Source organism: Mastigoproctus giganteus, chromosome 1 (assembly GCF_048544385.1).
Source record: "Mastigoproctus giganteus isolate SK-2022 chromosome 1, ASM4854438v1, whole genome shotgun sequence".
Classification (NCBI taxonomy): Eukaryota; Metazoa; Arthropoda; class Arachnida; order Uropygi; family Thelyphonidae; genus Mastigoproctus; species Mastigoproctus giganteus.
This window is the reverse complement of record NC_143575.1, coordinates 63,893,345-63,913,926: the sequence shown is the minus strand read 5'-3', so window position 1 is coordinate 63,913,926 and position 20,582 is coordinate 63,893,345. Positions and strand designations below refer to the sequence as shown.

The 20,582-nt window shown below is 35.8% G+C and overlaps 1 protein-coding gene across 4 annotated transcripts in view; it reads right to left on the bottom strand.

Moving 5' to 3' along the window:
• The window catches only part of Vps13 (vacuolar protein sorting 13C), a 1,645,987-nt gene that overhangs the window by 1,331,222 nt on the left and 294,183 nt on the right, over positions 1 to 20,582 (bottom strand). For all 4 annotated transcript variants that reach the window (XM_090373229.1, XM_090373247.1, XM_090373239.1 and 1 more), the window contains exons 13-14: positions 17,578 to 17,678; positions 11,715 to 11,782 (exon numbers count right to left, since the gene is read on the bottom strand). In XM_090373229.1, coding sequence (XP_090229355.1) covers positions 11,715 to 11,782; positions 17,578 to 17,678 — 169 coding nt within the window. The remainder of the gene's footprint in view (positions 1 to 11,714; positions 11,783 to 17,577; positions 17,679 to 20,582) is intronic.

The window sequence follows — 20,582 nt, the reverse complement described above, 5'->3', positions numbered from 1 at the left end:
GATGGCATATGCCCAGTAATTTTGAGGGAGGCCGCCACAGAGTGTACTTGAACCATTTTTTGAGGTTCGTTGTGAGGGTAACTTTGGACTCAGGATAGATTCCCTTCAATTGGAGAAGTGCCAACATACCACCAATACATAAACGTGGTGATTCTAAGAATGAAATTGGTAACAGAGCAGTTAGTCTGACTTCAGTAACGATTAAAATTGCAATCCAGCGACATTTATGCAGAAATAGAATTCAGAAGGACACAGAACATGTGCCCTTCTGAATTAAGGGAAAATCATGTTATTAAAAGAATGGGAACCTAAATTATTGAAACTTACCTCCCAAACTACTTATGAATTAATGAATAAAAAAATATATTCATATTCATTGGTTTTATTCATTAATGATTTCATTAATAATTTAGGTTCCCGTTCTTTTAATGTCATTCAACCTCGAAACTAAGGTCACTCATAATACTAATAAGGAAAATCATATACAGCTAACCTAGAAAATATATTGATTCAGTTGCTCACGAGATGAATGTAAGGAAAAATTTCAACATAGTTTATACAGATTTTAGCATAGCATTTGACTCAGTTCTTGTGAGAGGTTACTGTATAAGTTGGAACATGTTGGGGTTACTGAAGACGGATTGCTCAGTGACTGCAGGGCAGAAGACAGAGGGTTGTGATTAATGGATATTCTCCAGATTAGTGTAATGTCAGAAGTGGGATCTCCCAAGGATCGGTTCTTGGACTACTTTTGTTTCTGATTTTCATAAATGACATCAACAAAGGGATAAAAGGAGTGATGTCAAAATTTGCAGATGACAAAGATTAGTAGAACCATTAATAATCAGTGCCAAGCAAAACTCCTTCAGGATGACTTGAATAGGCTTCAAGAATGATCATAAAAGTTGCAGCTATGTTTTAATGCAGCAAAATGCAAGGGAAATTAGAAATTAGCAACCCCAAAATAAATTATACAATTGATTGGGTTGAATTAAAAATAGTAGAGGAAGAAAGATATCTAGAAGTTACAATATGGGCAGATATGAAGTCTTCTGAGCAGTGTAAACAGGAAGAAAGGAAAGCCCATGGTGCCCTATTGATAATTTATCAAACATTATCCTGTAGAGATAGGTAGATCATAATCCCACTGTATAATCATCTAATGATTATACAGTAGACATCTAATGTATAAGGCAACTGTAAGACCACATTTTTAATGCTGTGTCTGAGTATGGAGACTTCATCTGAAAAAAGATATTGAGCTCTTGAAAGGGTTCACAGACAAGCGACTTCCATGGTGAGATTAGCAAAAGGGCAACTGTAAGAAGAAAGACTGATTATATGGGCTACAAAAGCTTGGTAAACAGGCACCTCAGACGGAACCAAATTGAAGGTTATAAGGCTCTGAGAGAGTTAGTAAAATGAACAAATGCAGAATGTTCACTGTTTTAAAGACTTGCATAATTTATAATTACTGAATATTACTATGAGCCATTATTTCAAATGACAGGGAGACTTTAGACTAGAGGTTTAGACTAGATTCTAGGAAGTTCTTTTAGTCAGCAGGTCGTTGATTACTGAAACAAGTTGCTTCTGTAGGTTGCCAGTTTGAAGAAATTCAAAGGTCAACTGGATAGTTAACTACATGAGGAGAGAAGTTCATAATTTGTTTCTTATGTTGTTATGTTGGTTTTTTTTAGGAGCATTAGCAACTAGGGCCATATTGCTCCGGGGTATGCGGTGGTCATTCCCTGACCTTTCCGCATCCTCCGTATTTGGTGGTGACGGGCTCGAACCCCGGTCTAATCAAGAAGCGTGTGCTACGCACTGCTGCTCCTTCCCACCTGGCTACGGAGGCGCCAATTTGTTTCTTATCATCTTCTTCTCTCTCTGTTTGTTTTTTTTTGGTTAGTGCATCAAAAGCCTGTGGCTTCCTGGCACTATTTGGCTAGTATAAAACTGATACTCTCCCATGATGGCAGACCTGGTAGCATAGTAGTTGCAATGATGCCACAAGCATCTAATGTTTTATCAACAGACATACAGATACACTTTTCTCCAATATCTTTACAAATCTTGTGAATAATATCATCATAAGCAGCATTAAGATAATTCTTCCTCAAGTAGATTTCGCTAAAATGTTTTTTTTTTTGTTTTTTTTTTGAATTATACAATATTTTTTTTCAAAAATCATTTGAAATGGATTGCTTAATTCATTCAAAAGTATATGGTACTACCAAGGCAAGTTATAGATCCTTTAAAAAGTCAAATTTTTCTTCTCTTGAGGTACATGGCTTGGTTAAATGCAACTTATCTTGCAAATTTTTTCTTACTATCTTCATTTTTTGCTGCTTTCATGTGATGTTTTCAAATGCTGGTCAATCTGGAATTTTTTCTGCATGCAACATTCTTTTCACAAATAATATAAAAGACAATATCTTTTCAATGACTGATAATCCATGATTCATAAGTCGAGCAGCAGATTTGATTTTTGGCATTTGAACAAAAGGCTCCAACTGTCTATTCTGTAAAAATCAACTAATGCTGAGATAACAGGGCTAACACAAATGTGGTACTGTCCGAAAATTGAGGATGACAAATTCCACTATGGTATGTATAATGTATTTAGGAAAGACTGGGGAGACAGAAGGGTTGGGGGGTACCATGCTTCTTATCCAAAGCATGCCTAAATGCAAAAAAGAGCCTTTTCAGCATTGAATGTAACAGCAAACTGAACTATTATGTTATACATTCAAAAAATGCACTCACATGCATCACTGATGGCATGAGAATTAAAGAAAAACACCACTGACATGTTTTTCCATGCTAATTTATTCTAATAACATGATATTTTCAATTAATGAATCCATGTTTTGAGTTTAATGTATGTAAAATTGATTGAATTAATGAAATATGCCATGTTACTAGTAATATTTCTGTTATATGCATTTGTAAAATAATAAGAGAACAGCTGAGCCTTAAACTTATTTAGGCTATCAACCTCCACCACAAGGGATGGAAGTCTGTTCCACCAACCAACCAACCACCCGCTGGCTAAAGGAAATTTCTGCACGTCTTTTTCCTCAATATAATACATAGAACACTTCCGTATGATACTCTCCTGCAATTAAAATGAAAAAAATCACAAATTTTTCGTTTTAATTGCTGGAGAGCATCATATGGAGCTGTTCTACGTATTATATTGAGGTAAACTTCTCTTATTATTTTACAAATATTGATATCAAAGTAGAATATATTGAGCATTACAATTCTGGTTCATACTTTCAAAGTTATACGCATTTATATGCATTAATGACTAAAACAACCAAAATATTCATTTGCATATGCACATATGCAAATGCATATAATCCAATATATAGTTGTAACCATAATTATAAGCTACTTACATAAGGCTAAAATTATAGTTAACATTTGAATTAAATGCATTTTAAGGTTATTAGATTTGTATTAAATATATTTTAAAGTTATATTTGGATTAAATGCATTTTAAGATTATTAGATTTGTTTTAAATATATTTTAAAGTTAGATTTGAATTAAACACATTTTAAGATTAGATTGCAAGTACGGTTATAACCTTATCTCAAATAGTGATAAACTTCTGGTAATATGGTCATAAAAAATTACATTCTCTAGAACAACCTGGTAATGAGATTATAAAAACCCACTGTGTGCCCACGCACATACACTTCAAAATCCAATGGTAGTTAGATCACCTAAGTCAAACCTTCTGCTGATTGGCCGAAGAGCGTAGCTAACAGGGATTTTAGGTAAAACTGAAATAACAATGGCAACAAGTAAGTGTATGTATTTCCTAAATTTAATTCAAATCTAACCCTAAAATATGCCCAATTCCAATCTGACTATAAAATGTATTTAATCCAAATCCGACATTAAATTGTACTTAATCCAAATCTTAAATAAAAATTGCAGCCTTATGCAAGTAACCTATATTTATCATTATAACGATTTAACTCTATTTTCCCTTTTATTTGCTGTCTTTGCAGTCTCTTGTGAAGTGTAAAGGAACATACCATAAAACGTCAAATGTATAATTTCCAACTGTAAATAAACAGAAATCTAGATCTCATGTAGGTTAAGCACTTCATTCCTTTATTTTGCATAATTACTTTACTTAATTAATAAATCAGTTCAGTGTTGGCATTCGAGGTGAGCGGACGTGCTTAGTCAGGGCTCCTCAGTTAAGTGGTTTACTTTTGGATTGTGCTTTTAAATATTTGATTTATTTAGATATTGTTGGATTATTTTGTTATAAGTTTCCCTGTAACAGTTTGATTTTAATAATATTATAGATATAATTTTTTAAAGTTAACTTTCATTGATATTTATTTAATTTTATAATGGTAGTTACAAGATCTGCCTTAAACACGTCACAGGGTATCGTGACTCACACGGAAATAGCCAATGGCGATTTACGGGTGAGTAATGATTTAATCCGTTGTGGAACCTGTGGAACGTTTTCCAAGGTCGACCTGGTGACTAATCCTACCTCACCTGGGGATTCTTTTCTTTGTGATCGATGTAAGGAGTGCACCGATCTTAAATTACAATTTGGTGCACTGATGGAACAATTTGAGTCGCTGAAAAAACGGGTGCTTGCCCTCGAGATTAATGCATCTGGGAACTTGTCAGGGACTCAAGACTCCAGCAATTTACCAAGTGATGCACACCCGATTCGATCCTCAAAAGAGAAAAACCAAGTGCAAACTACTCTGGTTAAAAAGGACATTGTTTTATTAGGAGACTCCATTGTCAGGGAAATGGGGGAATATTTTTTGTAATAAGGATAGGTGGAGTAGAACCAGGGTATGTCTGCCGGGAGCAACTGTTGATGATGTCACCAACAGATTGTCAGATTTTAAAGGAGGTAAAGAGAATATTATTATTCATGTGGGGACTAATGATATTAAACGTACACGATCTGACGATTTGTTGGAAAAATACAGGACCATGCTGAGGAAATGCCGCGAGCTAGGCCACAACGCTATGTGTCTGCAATTCTGCCCAGACACGATAGGAGGGATTATATGTTAAGAGCCTTGTGGATTAACTCAAGACTTGAAGGAATCTGCAAGGCTTTAGGGGGGAAATTTCTATCAGCATGGCCCACACTTGTAGGTAGAAGGAATTTGTTTTGTAGAGACGGAATACACTTAAACAAAGGTGGTGCAAAAGTTTTTGCCAGTATTATTGAGGATACCTTAAAGGTTCAGGGAAACTGCTAGCTGGGGGGGGGGGGGGGGAATGTGGGTAATACTGACACGCATTTATCTGATAATATTGGTCAAAGTAACTCTTGCACATACCTTAACAGTTCTTATCTGCTACCCCAACTGGACGTATTATCTAGATGTTCTGGGGGCAAAACGTTTCACGTGAGTGGGTAGCTAAAATCAGGGAAGAGAGCCTAAAAAACTTCAAGGGTTGTTAAATATACAAGAACAGTAAATCTTAATTGTTTATACAGTAATGTTAGAAGTGTCGTCAATAAAATGAGCGAATTCGAACTGCTGGTTAAAACAAGTAACGCGTACATAATAGGGCTTACAGAGACATGGTGCTACCCGGAAATTGGGGATGATTAGTTTAAGTACGGCTTGTATAATGTATTTAGGAAGGATAGGGTAGATAGAAGGGGTGGTGTGGTAATGCTTCTTATCAGAAGCAGCCTGAGTGCGACAATAGCTTTCCCGGATTCAGATATTTCACATGCTAGTATAGAGTCTGTATGGTGTGAGATAGTTGGAAACAAAGGTATAATGCAAGTAGGAGTAATCTACAGACCAGGTGATTGTGAAGATTATGACAAAAGCCTCTACATGCAAATGGAATGGACAAGTAGGCGTCAATGCCTTATTATGGGTGATTTCAATTTGCCTCTAATTGATGGAGTAAATGGGAAAGAAACTCGACATGGGGAACAAAATTTTTAAATCAACTAGATGACTGTTATTTGTATCAACATGTCAGGGAAAGTACTAGAGAAAAGAATATCCTAGACATCATCATCACACATGAATCAGATGACATAACAGGGCTGACAGTAGAGGAACCAGTACCAGGAAGTGATCACGGAGTTCTACGGTGGATGATGACGAGAGAGGTAGCAGAAGTAAAAGGCAAAGGAATGGGTTTTAATTTCAGAAAAGAAAATTACGATGCCTTAAAGGTACTACATGGCCTCTATTAACTGGGTAGATATCGCACAGAGAATGAATACAATTGAACTGTGGTATGCTTTTAAAACATTAATCACAGATGCCTTGAATGCATATTTACCATTAAAAAAATACTCCATGAGGAGGGTTCCAACTTGGATGAATAGTGAAGTTGCCACATTACTTGAGCAGAAAAAGGTAAGGTTACAGAGCAATAAAAAGTACTGAAGCCTATAACAGCTACAAGATGATCTGTAATAGAGCCACAGAAAAAGTTCGACAGGCAAAGGCAATTTATGAAAAATCACTAGCAAACAGAGCAAAGGGGGGGGAGGTATAAGGAATTCTTCACATATATAAATGCCAAGAAGAGCAGGACAAACCAGATCACACCTTTATGTAAGGGAAAGGGGATAGTATTAAATACACCACCTGCCGTTGCATATGAACTCAAGTTTTTTTGCATCGATATTTACAAATGAAAAACCTTTTGTGACAATGGGAAATTGTGGGAGCGAAGTTAAAAAATATGTAATTAATGATATTGAAATTTCGCAAGATTATTTAATGAAAAAACTTTCGAACCTACAAACCAGTAATCCTATAATCTTAAGGGAGGCGGCAAGCGAGTACATTGAACCATTGAGGCTAATTATGCGAGCATCACTAGACTCTGGGGAGATTCCCTTGGGTTGGAAAAGTGCAAATGTATCTCCCATACATAAGGGTGGCTCTAAAAGTGAAGTTGGAAATTATCGACCTGTCAGTCTGACTTCAGTAGTAGGGAAAATCATGGAGGCAATGATCAAGGGTGGAATTCAGGATCATTTGGATCGAATTGAAATTCTCAAGGATACTCAGCATGGTTTTGTAAAGGGAAAATCATGTTTAACAAATCTGGTTCGCTATTTCGAAAGGGTCACTCACAAGCTGGATTTAGGGAATAACTTCAACATTGTTTATTTAGATTTCAGCAAAGCTTTTGACTCGGTCCCACATGAGCGGTTGCTTTATAAGCTGGAACAGGTTGAAATCACTGCGAAAATCCTTAGATGGATAGAGGGATGGCTTCAGGGCAGGAGGCAGAGGGTTGTGATAAATGGCTATTCCTCAGATTGGGTTGATGTAAGAAGTGGGGTTTCCCCAAGGATCAGTATTAGGACCACTGTTGTTTTTAATTTTCATAAACGACACTGATGAAGGGATAGAGGGCGTGATGTCTAAATTTGCAGATGATGTTAAAATTGGTAGAGTAGTTAACGATCACTGTCAAGCTGAGCTTCTTCAGAGAGACCTAGATAGACTTCAGGAATGGTCAGAAAAATGGCAGCTATGCTTTAATCCAACAAAGTGTAAGGTATTGCATCTGGGAAACAGTAATCCCAAAATAACTTATTCACAGTGCAGTTCAACTAAACCCATTACTGGAGGAAAGGGACTTGAGTGTTACGATATGGTCAGACATGAAATTCTCTGAGCATTGTAAACAGGTTGCAAGAAAGGCCCATGGTGTCCTATCGATGATCTATCAAACTTTTGCAAGCAGAGATGGGGATGTGATAATCCCATTATATAAGGCTTATGTTAGACCACACTTGGAATACTGTGTTCAAGTATGGAAACCACACCTAAAGAAAGACATTGAGCTTCTTGAAAGGGTGCAAAGACAGGCAACTCATCCGGTGGAATCAGAAAAAGGGCGTCCTTATGAAGAAAGACTTCAAATATGTGGGTTGCAGAGTTTGGAAACTAGACATCTTAAAGGAGATTTGACTGAGGTGTTTAAGGCTCTGAGAGGCATCAGTAAAATGAATGAGGATGAAATTTTCAAGATTATAAATGATGCTAGAACTAGGGGACATAAATTCAAGTCACGGGGGGGAAATGTTTAGATTGGACTGCAGGAAGTTTTATTTTAGCCAGCGAGTTATAAATTACTGGAATAAGTTGCCTTCATGGGTGGTAGAGGCTGACAGTTTGGGGAAATTCAAAGGTCATCTGGATAGTACTTTCGGGTAAGGGAAGCGCATTGGATGATAGGTTTAATTTCCTTTTTTTTTATTAATTATTATTATTTTTTTTATCATTGTTTTGTTCGGATTTTTTTTTTTTTTTTTTTTTTTTTTTTTGGCTGGTGCAGCATAAGCCATAGGCTTTCTTGCACCATGCGGCCATTACTAATACTAATTACCATGCCACAAAAGGAAATCTAAGCAATAAGATTAATTAGGGACGATATTAAATAGGATTACTATGATGTCATGACTTCATACTAATACGACTTCATCCTCACTAACAGAAGATATATTGTGAATGATGTTACCATCCTGAATAAGGTAAATGTTGGAAGTGATCACAGAATGGTAAGATGTACACTTGATATAGATGTAGGAAAGGAAAGGAAAAAACTGACTCGAGTAAATAATACAAAGGTCTTTGAAATAACAGAGGAGGAGAAAAAGCAGTATGTACTGGAACTTAAGAACAAGTTTGAGCTTTTGCAGACTGCTCAGGACCAAGATATCGACGAGGAATATTACAACTTTCTGAAAGTGATAAAGCCCAAGAAACCTATAGGGAAACAGAAATCCAAAGAAGAAAAAATTAGTCAAGAAACACTTGTCACGATGAACCAAAGACGACAAATGAAGAGCAAGAAAAACACTGACAGGAGGAAAATTGAGTATACTGAGTTATGCAAAGCCATTAGAAAGAGACTCAGAGAGGACATAAGACGATTTAACACAAGAAAAGTAGAACAAGCATTAAGGGAAAACAAAGGATTTAAATCAGCAGCCATGAGCAGTAATACAGAAAGACAAATGATACTGAAACTGAAGAATAGCGATGGTGTACTTATAAACAGCAGAAAATGCATAATTCAAATAGCAGAAGACTACTAGAGAGAATTATACAAGGAGCGAGGGAATGATACCAGCAGTGGGGAACATGGATTGCAAAGTAGCAACACATACGACATACCCAATATTCTTCCTGATGAGGTAGAACATGCATTGAAGAAAATGAAGAATCGGAAAGCCCCGGGGGAAGATGAAGTTACTGTAGAGTTGTTAAAATTGGGAGGAAGAGACATAACACAAAAACTGGCAAGGCTCTTCACAAAGTGCATTAGAAAAGGTGTGATGCCTAAGCAGTGGAATAATGCAATCATAGTTTTTCTGCCTAAGAAAGGAGATAAATCAGAAATTGGAAATTATAGCCCAATTAGATTGTTATCCCATATCTACAAGTTGTTCACAAGGGTCATTACTAACAGATTAGAAAGAATACTTGATGAGAATCAACCGAAAGAGCAAGCTGGCTTTAGGACAGGATTCTCAACTATGGATCACCTTCACGTAATATCACAGCTAATGGAGAAAGCAAATGAATATAAAACACCATTATGCCTGGCATTTGTGGATTATGAAAAGGCATTTGACTCCATACAGCATAAGGCAATGTTTCGAGCACTGGAAAGACAAGCCATAGATACTCCATATATTATGATTTTGAAGAAAATATATGAGAGTGCTACATCCTTTATTAGACTAGACAAAGACAGTAGGAAATTTAAAATTCAGAAAGGAGTTCGACAAGGAGACACAATATCTCCGAAGCTGTTTACTGCTGCCCTTGAGGAAGCTTTCAGAAGATTAGACTGGTCGCAGAAAGGAGTCAATGTGAATGGAGAGTACCTAAACCATTTACGATTTGCAGATGACATTGTGGTCATAAGCCACGATCCCAAAGAATTAGAGGAAAATCTTAATCAGTTATGCACAGTTAGTAAGGATTTTGGACTAAAGATGAATATGGCTAAAACAAAAGTAATGATAAACAAGTATGCCATGGAAAGGGAAATAATGATTGAAGGAGCAGTAATTGAAAAGGTGGAATCATATACTTATCTGGGACAAGTTATTAGCTGTAATAATGATAAATGGCTGGAAGTCAAGAGAAGAATAAATTTTGGATGGATAGCATTCAGGAAATATAGTCACATACTGAAGAGCAATATCCCAGTTTGTCTGAAACGTAAAATAATGAATCAATGTATACTCCCCACCATGACTTATGGAAGTGAAACTTGGGCACTCACCAAAAGAATGGAAGAGAAGCTAAGAACTACACAGCGAAGAATGGAACGAATTATATTGGGAATCAGACTGTTAGATAAGAAGAGAAACACATGGATTAGGCAGCAAACTCAAGTAAAGGACATTCTTATCAAAACTAAAGAACTAAAATGGTCTTGGGCAGGACACATAGCTCGAAGACATGATGACAGATGGACTAAGAAAATAACAGAATGGTACCCAAGAGGAGCTAGAAGAAAACCTGGAAGACAAAGGCGGAGATGGATAGATGAAATTCATGAGTTTTGGAGTAGTAAATGGATGGCCAGTGCTCAAAACAGAAGGAACTGGAAAGTTGCTGGAGAGGCCTTCATCCTGCAGTGGATTGAAAATGGCTGATGATGATGATGATGATGTCATGATGGGCATTGTGGAAAAATCTAATATTCCTTACATTTTAAGGATACAGCTTTAAAATAGTTTTTGCAAACAAACCTACTGGTAATGCTAGGAGGGATCTGAATCATATAATTATAATCTTGCCACTTCTACTCTTACAGATGAGATTGGAAGAAGTCCAATTAGTACATAAGTGTAAAAGGGGGGAAGGAAGATTAAGTATAAGTACTCACATAACTTAGCTGGTCACTCAGACTCAATACACCATTCATCACATATATGAGCTTGCAAGATTATAGCATTTAGTTACTAGCTGTAAAACAGAATGCACAGTGGAGAAGACAGCTCACACCTGATTTTTCAGAAGAATCACATTAAAAATGATTTAACTTAAATATATTTATATTAAGAAAACCAATTCATCATCCAACAGTTCCAACTATAAAATAAATTATAAATTTAAGAGCAAATTGAAATGAATCAGCCTTGCAAAATATAAAAAAAAAATGAATCTTAAAAATGGTTTACACAATTTCTATTTCTGGACATACTGTACTTAGTTCACCTAATTGTAATGAATGCATGAAGCTCCTGACAAAGCTTATAGAGCTGGAGTTTTTGACTCTACACAATTCATTGCAATGAAATTTTACAAAAACCAGCTCTCAGCTAATTTTATGTATAAACTATTAAAGATTACCTACAACCTTTATAATAATTCAAACTTTTTTTTGTTCCATTGTCATGCTTTTGTTCTATATCATGTTTTGTGATGTGCCATGCAGAATGCCACCTAAGGTATTCTGCAATGCACATTACAAGCACTAAGTGCAGATAAACAAAAATGCACTAATTCCACTCTGTGTTAATCACTCAGCTCCATTTTCTGAACTGCTAATTAGAAGATGCGATTTAAAAAAGAAAAATAAATTCTTCACACTAGCACAGTGATTTCTATATATAAAACATAAGGGAAGATGTTCGCTAATTAAATAACAGCAAATCAAATTTTTTAATAATTTATGATAATTAGCTTACCTTTTAGTATCATCAGAAAGTGTCACTACCAAATTGTACAGCATAAAATGAAGTTCGTTTTCAATAAACTAAAAGGAAAAAACAAATTTACCACTAATATTTTGGATTGAGCAGCATTAAATATACCATTCAAAGTAATATTGAATACATTTAGAAAATTATGTTCGTATATAGAAAATAAAACAGCAATATGCAGACTGAAGTGGTAATTACAGGGTGTTTCTTTCGATTTAAAACTGCTATTGCCATTGAGACCAAAGTTGGTATAATTTATGTTAGAGTAATACCAATATCCTTTGTGCGAGTGCATTGTTTAATAGGTCATTTGCATCTCAGAACGATGTTTTGCAGAATTTCAACTTGTTCCCCTCTACATGTCACTTGAATTTGTGGCAACAGGGCTCATCTATGAAAATTTCAACTTTTATCTTTAATGTGTAGATATCACACCTTATATCTGGGGAGGGAGAACAGATGGAGCAGAGAGTAGTAGGGCATTTGTGGTGGAACTATTTATGTTGCCTATATGTAAATACATGTAGGCAACATTATATAAATAACCTATGTTACCTACAGGCAACATATCACTCACTGGCAGCAATAGTGGCATAACTCAGAAATCGTAATTCTAAGATAATCAATGAGAAAAATTTGGCTTTTACAATTAGTTTCTTTAGAAATGAAGAAATTATGTGATCGCTGAAATATATTGTGATTCATCTCATCATACCCAGTGGTACTCAAAATTAGGCTGTCTTGATCAAAATTCCCTTATCGGTAACCAGAATTTTGAAAATTTCACCCCTCCTTTTAAGTTGTACCACTATTGGCACCAGCAAACATTCAAAATTTGTGACTTGAGTCTCTTAAAGATCAAAGATAATTAGGATGAAGAACAAACAAAAAACATCAAACAAGAACTTTGTTTATATTCATAAACTCAGGAAAATGTATGAACTACATTTTAATCTTTAAGAACATTACTGTGGTAAAGCATAAATAAAAACAAGAAGTGAGTACGAAATTATTGGTGTAGAAACAAGCAAAAATTTGGAAGAATTTAGTTCTCCTTAGAAAATTCTAATCCTTCCGTAAATTAACTTTTAGACTGTTATAAAAACAATGTGACATTTGGGAATTGTTTTATTGTTCAACAAACATTGGAGGTCTACTGTGCTTCCTTTTTAAAATCGGATTGGAACTCTTGTAGGCTTTTTTCAATACCAAATATTCCAAATTTGGAGTCATTTTTACAAATGACTCCAAAGGTTTTCTTGTTTTACTAGCTTTAATATTAACTGATTTATAATCATCTTGTTTGTATGATGTTTTATAAAAGAAAGAGTCTAAATGCTGTTTTTCTACTATAAAGATAGCAATGTCATTGAAGTTGAACTTCACTTCATCAGTATTTTCATTAAATTTCATAGAAGTGCATCAGGCCAAATCTTTCAGGTTGTAAAAATTGTCATGTCTCATCTCTGTCACCTTGAAAGGGTTTCCTGTCTTTCTTGCAGTTCTAGCTAAGGTAACATATTGTGATGGGACAAATACAGGACCAGACTTTAGCGATCTTTTAATATTTTTCAATATCAATGAGTGTGCACAATCACCCTCGTTTTACATATCAACTACAACAAGAAATTTGTGTGTAATGGTTTTGATTCGAAAGTTTGCCACAGCATACAAATAGGCTGTTATAATAAATGTGTTCTTTTGTTGTCCCCCACAGTTGTCTGAATAAAAGGAAACTTCAAGATCGTCAGATTGGAAAGAAGCTGCTTTCTCTTCAAAATATTTTAGTAGGCAAGATCCTATTTCAGAGGAACCTTTTTCACCTTCATGCCATATGTAGCAATTTACAGCAGTCTTTTAGCAGTACTTAAAGCAGTCTTTTTTTTTTAAAGCATCAATTTGCCATGGCTTGAAGTTTTGCCTTCCATAACAGAACAGTCAATGATAAACTATTACACGAAAAAAAAACACAAAGTGGCACAAAACAACGTAAACTATTTTAGTACAATAGTGGCTCAACTAAAATAATGCCAACTGATATTATAAGCAAGAAGGTTCTATTTCGTTGCAATACTGGCACAACTCAAAAAGAGTTATTTACTTGTTGCCCTTCTCCGTACTCATTCCAGCAGGTTTACATCCTTTATAAAATGAGGCCTCCAGACCTGTATGCAGTACTCAAGACGTGGCCTGACCATTGTCTTATACAATGGGATAATCTCCTTATCCCTAATATCAAAATTCCTGTACATCATTGATAAAACTCCATGAGCTCTCCTGACAACCTGTCTACACTGCTCAGAGAACTTTATATCAGACTGCACAATTACCCACAGGTCCTTTTCATTTGCCACTACCATAATACATCACACTGGGACTACTGCTATCCATATGCAGTATCTTGCATTTGTCAATGCTAAACATCAACTGCCATTTCTCAGGTCATCTGCCTAATTTTTCTAGATCTTCTTGCAGCAACAGCATACCTTCGTGACTGTCGTTAACCTTTGTATCATCTGATAACTTAGACATAAAGCCCGATTCTACCCTAATCAATATCATTAATAAATAAAGAAAACAACAATGGGCGCAACACTGAACCCTGAGAGACCACTAATAACATTAGTCCCCCAAAGAACAGTGTTCATTGATAACCACTATCTGCCTTCTCCCACAGTCAACCATCCCTTTATCCATAACTGTAACTTTACCTTAATGCAGTGGTGTCCATCCTTTTCCTTGCAGGGGCCATATTCAAAGTTAGATTTGTTTCGCAGGCCACATTGAGTGATTTGATAAAAATTAGTGAGTTACATTTTCCATATCATTACATGTAAAAAGAAGTTTCTATTTTCCCATCACCATTTTTTATTTTCATTTTTTATCATAAAAAATTCAAATTCCCAACACTTATGTGCAAGTGCAAGAAATCTGTCAGTGATTTATTTTTTAGATTTTATTAAAATTATAAGAATGACTTATTTTTGTTTTGTAAAAAAATACTTTACTTTTGTTTTTGTTTTTTTTTTAGAAAAACCTTACTTTTTGTTTTTAAATGCTTACTTTAGAAAATTTACAACCTGAAAAGGATCACTGCTTTTCAATATTAAGGTGAATGACAGTCCTTACACACCAAACATACTGTTTTTTCATCGTAAGCAGTGAAGAAATAGTCTTCAAGTCCACCTTTGATTAAAAACACAACATTCCAAATTGACTTTCCTCTGTCGGAACATTTTTAAGCATGATTTTTTAACTCAATACAAATTAATAATAATTCAATACAATGAACAAGTTATATCAAAATAATAGAATTTCACAATATGAAAAGATTGATATGTACATTACTGTATTTAGCGTACATAGGACTGCACTGGACTACATGTACACATTTGATACAGTTGAGTTCAATGCATGCCTGTACATGCAGTGGCATGATTCTCTAAAATGCTGTTTCAGTTCACTTTCTGCTTGGGCCGTATAAAATTTATTCATAGGTCGTATCTGGCCTGTGGGCTGACCACTGCCTTAATGCATACTGCTCCAAATTGTACAGCATTCTTTTTATGTGCAACAGTATCAAAAGCTTTCCTGAAATCCAAGTATATTGTATCAAAATTATTTTTTGCATCCAATTCCTTTGTCACTGCATCATAGTATCCAATCAAATTGGTCAAATAAGATCTGCCCTTGACAAACCCATGCAGTAACTGAAGTATAACTGCATTCCTGTCTAGATAGTCTTGTGCTACTTCTTTAACCAGTGACTCCATTATTTTTCCCTGAAACAGAAGTTAAGCTAATAGGTCTGTAGAAGTACCCATGTCACTCTTTGATTCCCTCCTTTGTGAATTGAGGATACATTTGCACATCTCCAATCCACAGGTATGTCCCCTGAATCCAAAGATGCTCTCATAATTGTGGCTAAGGATTTACTTGCCTACTTTGTTGCCTCACTTAATATGATTGGATAGATCCCACCAACCAGATGTGGCTTTTTTTTTTTTTTTTTTTTTAATGTTTAACTTGAACAATTTCTCTTCCATTTTCCTCTCAATTATCACAAAATCATTCAGCACCCTGTTAAAATTTGATGAACTTCTGGTATTCCCTTCCCCCTTCTAAAGAATTTTGCATGTGGAATGTACAGGCAAAAAACCTATTTAGTTTGTCAGCAACTTAACACATTCAGATCCTGACTGTAGTCTCCTTTACAAAAGCAAAAACCATTTGAAGATGATAGTTACATCTTTAAGTAAAACCCATATCAGTACACTGTGATCACTCCAATCTATTGGTTCTTTTATCAGCAGATTCATAATGCACGCAGAATCGCTGCTGATAATAACCACAATAAATTCTTGTTGCCTCTCTAACATGTTGCAGTAGAAAACATGTCCTGCAATAAATCCTCAAAAGCCTTGCTAGTGTGTAAGTGATGAATCCACAAGTTACAGTCAATATCTGAAAAGTTAAAATCCTCCATTTTAAGACATTCTGATTTACTGGCCCACTCTATTTCTCTCTATAGTTGTTTGTTGTGCTCATCACAGTTATTTGGCCTATAACACACTCCTACTGATCATACTGCAATAAAAATACACATCACTCACTCACCTTATAGAGCAGTGATGTGTATTTTTATTGAAGAAGGCTCAAAATGCTCCCTCCTCCCCCATTGCAATGGGGGAGGAGGGAGCATTTTGATTTCATTTATTCCCTTCAATAAATGAAATTAGGCCTGGACTCTCACCTCTCCTAAAGAATGCTGCACAGAAGCAAACAGCAGTCAACAAGTTCAGAAGCTGAACCTGTGCAAATTTTTTGGAAAACAATGCCACAATAAATTCTTACATTTATTCCAACCTCTCAAAAATAAAGAACAGATCTGCCAAAGTCAAGAAAGAGCTAGTTCTTCTTCTTCACAACGATACTTGGACCCCATACCAATAAGACCAATGCAACTCTCTAGGTTTGATATCCTGGACCCTTCCATCCTTCTTTCTGGGAAGACAGATGCTTGACAGTAATACAAGAACAGGACTTTCACAGTAACTAGAACCCATTCCATTTAGGATTCTATGCTGTAGGGATACTACAACTCCCACATCAATAAGATGTGTTATTGCCATGCCATGATCAAAATTCCAAGTCCAATTTTGACTCAAATAAAATTTGTGCTTTACTGCATTCAATTTTTGGATATGGGATCATTCTGCTTCCAATGAAGACTAAGTACAATATACTAAGACTTGTGCTTATGTTCAACTTACAGACAAATACTATTATCTACAGTTCTGTCTAAGTTGCTAATAACTTTTTAAACTGTATAGAATTACCTAAACAGATAAATCCATTATATATTTAAAAATCTGAGAAACTGTTAAGACAGCTGTTTTGAAGCTACTGGCTTCTTATCAGCGACCTCTATAAGTGAGCATATGCCGAATGCTGAATAATGTATTTTGTCTAAGTGAGCAGTCATGCAGCATATGGAAACAAAACTTTAAACACAATTTTCATGTGCCTTTAAAACTGCAGAGCACAACAAGGAATTTGAGTTCATTATGAAACATAAGACTACATTTTCTTGTTCTTATTATGTTATATATTTTAAGTAACTATACTATAATCAATAAAAAATACAACAACAGGGCTCAAAAAGAGAAGATTTTTTATGATATAAATTAATATTAGCAAATAGTTTCTCCCTTTTTTTCAGCAAACTTGACAAGACAAAAATTTCAAGTAAATATTTATATCTAAACCATTGAAATCAATAAAAATTGCATTTTTTTTTTTTTTTTTTTTTTTTTCAGAAACAAACCCTTCACTAGCCAGTTATTACCTCTTTAGGATATTCTGTAGGTGCTGCTTGTTCCTGGTATCCTATAGCCTCATAAAGTTTGCCTTTTTCTTCTGGAGTCATTTCCTTCTCAAACTTTTTAACTAGAATAAATAAAATAATTTCACAGGTAATTAAATAAAGCTATCTAAAATGCATTATGAAATGCTACAAAAAGTAAATGAAACATATCAGAATCAATAAAATTTAAGTTAAAAAAAAGCATGAATTATGGTATGTACACTGGTGTTCAAAGAAAGTGCATCACCTAGGAACTTCATATTTCTAATCCTTTTACATGATGGTATGTTACATTAATGACTAGCATCACAAATAGAAATATAAACAAAAGATATTTATTAAAAGTTAAAGTAAAAGTAAGTAATATTTGACAGGTGCTCTCAAAATATTCAAAAATGTTCAGTTGCAACATTTATACAAACTGTTTTAGTAAACATGACAATTTTCTTCTTTTTTTTTTTTTTTTTTATGAAACCCCAAACACGAAATGTATCAAAACCTATAGTACTTAGTACCGTGCATGGGTTGAAGGAGAAGTATGGGGAGAGGAGGATGCCGGAAACTTTGCTCTAGAGACTAAACATGGGTTTCACCACTTCAAGCCTCCAATAAGCAAAGTGGTGGTATTTCACCAGTTGATGAAAGTCATCTACCACATATAATTTATGGCTGAAATGTTATCAGAAGCCCTCAGTTTGCTTCAGTTTATCATTTTAAATGGAAAACAAAATGAAAAGTTCACCAGGTGCAAAATAATATTTAGTTGAATCACCTCTGGCCCTGATGACAGCAGCACACCATTGAGGCATTGACAAGATCGATTTTTTTTGAAGATAATCAACTGATAGTTTGTGGTTCCAAACATACTTCCTGAAGTTCACGAAGGGTCTTTGGTTTCTATCTGGCAACTGCAGATTCCACACGATGCCATCCATTCTCTATAGAATTCAGGTCTGGGCTGTTTCCTGGCCAGCTAAGAGTTGTAATGGACCATTCTACCAACTGTTTTTTCACCTGTAACAAATGTAAACACATTACTGTCAAACATGTAATGCAGAAATGAAGCTAAAGTTGATACAGAATTGCCTACTTACACTTTTCACCTGATGACAAGGAGCAGAGTCATCCTGAAAGATGTTGTTGTTGTTGTTATTTGGTTTTTAGGAGCATTAGCAACTAAGACCATATTGCTCTGGGGATATGCGGTGATCATTCCCTGACCTTTACGCATCCTCCCTATTTGGTGGTCACAGGCTCGAACCCCGATCTAATCAAAATGCGTGTGCTACACACTGCTGCTCCTGCCCACCTGGCTACAGAGGTGCTCCTGAAAAATGCAGTTACTTGGTAGGCTGCAATGGTCTCTAATGGTTGGCAGCAATTTGCCTTCCAATATAGCCAGGTATCCACTGGCATTTATGGAACCTTTTATAAACTGCAGGTCACCTACTCCGCAATACGAAATGCATCACGCATATCATTTGGCTGGTCCATACTGTAGACACCATACAGTCTGGATAGTATTCTTCACCACGTAGTAGTAGTAGTAGTAGCAGTGGCATGTGATGCAAGAAAGCAAATGTATGAGCTTATGCAGCATCAGCCAAAAAAAAAAAAAAAAAAAAACACACCATTCCCTCCAAATGCCTGTCCAGTTCCTCCTTAAATTTATTCAACCTATCAACTTCCACTACGACAGATGGAAGTTTGTTCCAGCAATTAACCACCCGCTGGCTAAAGGCAAATTTCCGCACATCTAATCTACATCTGTCTTTTCTTAATTTGAATTTATGCCCCCTTAGGTTCGTAATCTGAACAAGTGGAAGGATCCCATCAGAATTCAGCGTGCTCAACCCATTCAAGGCCTTATACACCTCAATCAGATCACCGCGCAGGTGCCTAGTCTCCAGCCACTGCAATTTGCAGAACTTAAGCCTCTCTTGATAAGAGGATCCCTTCATTCCCCTCACCAATCTTGTTGCCCTTCTCTGTACACGCTCAAGCAAATCTACATCCGTCCTAAAATGAGGCCTCCAGACCTGTACACAGTACTCACCTCCTTTTCCTTGCTAGCAAAATTCCTATATATCATTGATAAAACCCCATGACCTGCCCTTGCAGCCTGTCTGCATTGCTCAGAAAACTTCAAATCTGCCTGCACAATTACTCCCAGGTCTTTTTCATTTTCTACCATCTTAAGTGTAGTACCACACAGTTGGTACGTTTCTCTGGGGTTACTTCTAGCCATATGCAGTACTTTGCATTTGTCAAGGTTAAACTTCAGTTGCCACTTCTTAGCCCATCTGCCCAAATTATCTAGATCCTGTTGCAGTAGCACACTGCCATTACTGTCATTAACAACCCTGCCAACCTTTGTATCACCTGCAAACTTCAACACTAAGCCTGAAATACCTTCATCAATATCATTGATAAATATACAAAACAACAGTGGACCCAACACCGAACCCTGTGGGACTCCACTAATAACATTAGTCCAAGAAGAGCAGCACCCATTGATTACCACCCTCTGTCTTCTCGCACTTAACCATCCTTTTATCCATTGTAGAAACTTACCCTTAATACCATTCTGCTCCAATTTGTAAAATAGTCTTCCATGCGCAACAGTGTCAAAAGCTTTCCTGAAATTAAAATATATGATATCAAAATTATTTTTTGCATCCAGTTCCTTTGTAACCACATCATAATATCCTATCAAATTTGTCAGACAAGACTTTCCCTTAACAAACCCATACTGTGTCTGAATTATTGCTGGAGTCTTGTCTAGATGATCCTGCAATGCATCTTTAACCAGCAACTCCATTATTATTTTACCCGGTACAGAAGTTAAACTAACTGGTCTGTAATTACCCGTGTCACCCTTCAATCCCCCTTTGTGAATTGGGGATACATTTGCACATCTCCAGTCCATGGGGACCTCCCCTGAGTCCAAGGATGCTCTCATAATTATGGCTAAGGGTTTTCTTAGT